This window comes from Austrofundulus limnaeus, unplaced genomic scaffold, assembly GCF_001266775.1.
Source record: "Austrofundulus limnaeus strain Quisiro unplaced genomic scaffold, Austrofundulus_limnaeus-1.0 Scaffold480, whole genome shotgun sequence".
NCBI classification, from domain to species: Eukaryota; Metazoa; Chordata; class Actinopteri; order Cyprinodontiformes; family Rivulidae; genus Austrofundulus; species Austrofundulus limnaeus.
Window position 1 is genome coordinate 231,032 of NW_013952882.1, and position 3,741 is coordinate 234,772.

The 3,741-nt window shown below is 38.0% G+C and overlaps 1 protein-coding gene across 1 annotated transcript in view; it reads left to right on the plus strand.

Annotated features, from left to right (window-relative positions):
* chl1b (cell adhesion molecule L1-like b) overlaps nt 1-3,741 on the plus strand; it is a gene marked incomplete in the record, with an annotated part of 87,944 nt that overhangs the window by 31,387 nt on the left and 52,816 nt on the right. The window contains 2 exon segments of the mRNA XM_014025500.1: nt 832-954; nt 3,281-3,451. Coding sequence (XP_013880954.1) covers nt 832-954; nt 3,281-3,451 — 294 coding nt within the window.

A 3,741-nucleotide genomic window follows, 5' to 3' on the forward strand; every position in this document is an offset into this window, starting at 1 on the left:
TGTTAACATCTTGCACTATATTTCTTTTAGTTGAATTTTATATGCTTTGGTTGAGATTTTGTGTTGATGTTAAATCTTTTAAGCTTTTTTTGTTAAATAATTGACACTAGAGTGCATATTTTGTGTTCATGCAAAAACTACTTCTTATGGATGTTTTGTGCTAGATTCAGCTATTTTAGCTTTTAGCTGTTTTCTGCTTTTTTAACTGTTTTCCTCTTTTTTTTACTGTTTTTCTGCAGTTAGTCTTTTTTGCCTCTTTCAACATTTCATTTTTTAACTTGCTATTAGATATTTTTAGCTCAATTTCAGCAGCGTTCAGCTTAAGTTTTCAGCATGAAGCTTAAAAAACACCTAAAAACAGAAATAAAGATGAAATTTAAAGTTTTAGTATCAGGAGGAACGTAAAACATTTAAAGAAACTTTTGAAAATTTAAGTCTGACTTTCATGGAGTTTTCTAAAGGCAACATGTAAGAATCTGTGGAAGAGACAGAAAGTTAGTGAGACTATGAGCTCACTGTAGCATCTTATCTGTAGCTCTCTAAACTTTAAGATTTAGCCTGTTCATCTTTTTTCATTGATTTGCCTTTTGGCCCTGAATGCCAGTGATGACAGGGCCATGTGCTATGATAAAAAAATGTCTGAGGGTTTTTCTGCAAATAAATGAGAAAAGGTTCAATCTTCTGAATTATTTTGTACAGATCTCAGAAACCATGGTCTTAACATTTAATTTCAGAACACTACTGCCCTCTTTTGGAAAACAGCAGAGCTGCAGATTTGATTGTGTTAATGTTTGACATCACATAATGTCTTTTTTCTGCCTTTGTCCCTAGATAACCCTAAATTTCCTAAAGAAAAGCTAAATCCTGTTGAGGTGGATGAAGGCCAGCCTTTTATTTTGAAATGTGACCCACCCAAAGGTATACCTCCTCTGCAGATCTACTGGATGACCATCAGTAAGTAACAGCTCACATACAGTATATCAACTGACTCATGTTTAAATGTTTTCATATTCAAAACATCACTTCTCCTGATCTCCAGGATTAATTCCTTTAAACATCTCTGATCTGAATATTTAGTAGTGCTTACAAAGTCACGCTGTGCAGAGAAACTCCTAACTCTAAATCCGATTTTGAGAGCTTCACATTGCCGTGGGCACTAAGGATGTTTGGCTGAATTTTTGTCAGAATGAATATAATTAGGAAGTTGGAGTTTAAAGTATATATTTAACTGCAGTGTTAGTAGAGAGCTGGAACAAGGTGATACAGAAAACAAGCTGCAAAGTTGCATGAACAGAGTTTAAAATTTTGGCTATCTTGCCAAATACACCTAAAGTTTTAAGTGATTGTAGACGTAGGGTTTGCTGATGCAACTTTACAAGACTTAATCTAAAATCGAAGGCAAAACAAGGACAATTAAATGTTTCACATGCCTGGAAGAAATGCTAATTGCCCGCTACCTTTCATGACTTTTAACCCACATGTTGTGAGCTGTGTTAATGTTGGAGGATGAGTTGAGGAACACAGTTACTCCCACTTAATTTTTACCTCCTTATCTGTAATTGTGAACTATCTTTTGTAGGGGTGTAACGATGTAACTGTAACGAGCTGTTCAATACAGTGCTTTAGGTTCAATATACACTGTGTATGGAAGAATACAGATTTTTAAAATTCATTTTATCAACTTGTCTTCTGAAGATGCTCTGTGTTGAAGGATCAGTGGATCTGTGTTCGACTACTCCACCTAGGCTGCATTTTTRAGCGCAGATCCACAGAGAAACTTGCTGTTTCAGCAACATTTATTTAAAAAAACTGTACTTTTGAGGTTAAACAAATGTTCATAATTAATTTAAACAAATTACAAGTTAATAAGGGCATGGACATTTCCTTTGTAGTGAAAAAATATCAAACTGTGAGACGAGAGCATCAAACCGAATCTTGAATTTTCTGTATCGTTGTACCCCTAATGTTTTGGTTGTAAATGTAGATGTGGCAGCCATTTTGAATTGTCTCTTTTACAAGTGAGTATGTTTGGAGAGTTTATAAAAAAATATAAAATCATCATGAGATATTTACTTACAAACCACAGTTTTAGGCAAAGATGTAGAGCTTTAAGCATCTGTTGGGGATGACTCTCAGTCACTAACCCCGTGGTGACTATCTTGACGTGGGTTGACTCTGAAATGTAATAAGTTGTACTTGTTCACCCACTGATAACTTTCTGAAAGTAACTTTTTAAAATGTATCTAGTAGTTGTCATCAATCAGAGTTGACTCTGACAACAGCAAAGCTTTAAAGTTAGCACTTAAAGTATCCGCTAAGGATAATTATCAGCTAGCCTGGTAAAAACCAGCCCCTTCTTCTAAACTTTGATTCATACAGAGGGTCTGGACCCTCAGCTATTAAGAAACAGTTTCTTGTTGGAGGCGTGAAGTTTAAAACGATTGGATCTGATTTACCCAATCAGTTGGTATGCAGTACAGCAGCTCAGCTGATCTCAACTAAGCKWARAAGCTAACAGGAAATTGCGTGCGCTGTAAACAACCATCCTCTACTGGGAAGAGAGAAGTATYGAGCTGAATGAGACGACTGTAAATGAGAGCTGCAGGCTTTGTGAGAAAAATTTAATTTAATTTGGAAGCCTTGTCAACACAGACTGCCTTCATCCACTTCCTCCKCTGCCATTGCTRAACTACAGGCAGACTAAAACAGCACAGAAAATCAACGTTGTCGTTCACAACTCCTCTCTCTGTTTGCTGATGTGTGATACTGGAGAAATCCTTGTCTATGGGAGAAAGCTCAAACAGGGCCGAGAAGGGAAACTAGAATTGAGCAGAACTGTGTAAGGCCGTGTCACACGATAACGTTTTAGACAACTTATGAACTTTTATAAAAGTTATACATTTGATCAGTTTGTCAGCATTACAGTATGTACGCTCCTAAATGAGGCTCTCTTCAATGTCGATTTCTTTAATATTTTCAGAAGTTGTCTAAAACGTCATGGTGTGACAGAGCCTGTAGGAAGGCAAGGGCCAGGCTAAGTTTTAGCCATTGTTATGTGCTTTAAGTACATTTAGCTGATTGATTCCAAAAGTGAATCAGTTGTGGATGTCTGCCTTTTGATGGCTTTCTGAAAGTTTCATTCAAATTCATCCAGTTCTTCTCGAGACATTTTGCAAACAGTACAGACAAGAAGCACACGTGCATACAAAAACAAAACCATTATTGCCAAACTCTCCCCTTTGTCAGTGAGCGATCGTTATATTTCTCTTCACGTGTTCAGATCTGCGGCACATCGAGCAGGATGAGAGGGTGTCCACGGGCTTGAACGGAGATCTTTACTTCTCTCACGCGGTGGAGAAAGACAGCAGGAGGGACTACTGCTGCTTCGCTTCCTTTCCAAGGATCCGAACCATCGTTCAGAAGACYGCCATGTCTGTCAACGTCAAACCAAGTTAGTGCCGAGTCGATTTCTCTGCGTTAACACGAACACAGCTGGCGCTCCGAACCAGCAGGATCCAAACGTTGGTTCTCAGAGTCCAGATCAGTTCCAACACATCCACATCCACAAAAGCCATCTCCGTGTCACACTGTCCTGTTTATGCACGTCTTTTTTTTTTTGGTTTTACATTGTGCTTTTGATCTCGCCATCTGCATTGTGCTCATGTTGAACGTGTCTCTTCTTTGTGTGTGTGTGTGTGTGTGTGTGTGTGTGTGTGTGTGTGTGTGTGTGTGTGTGTGTGT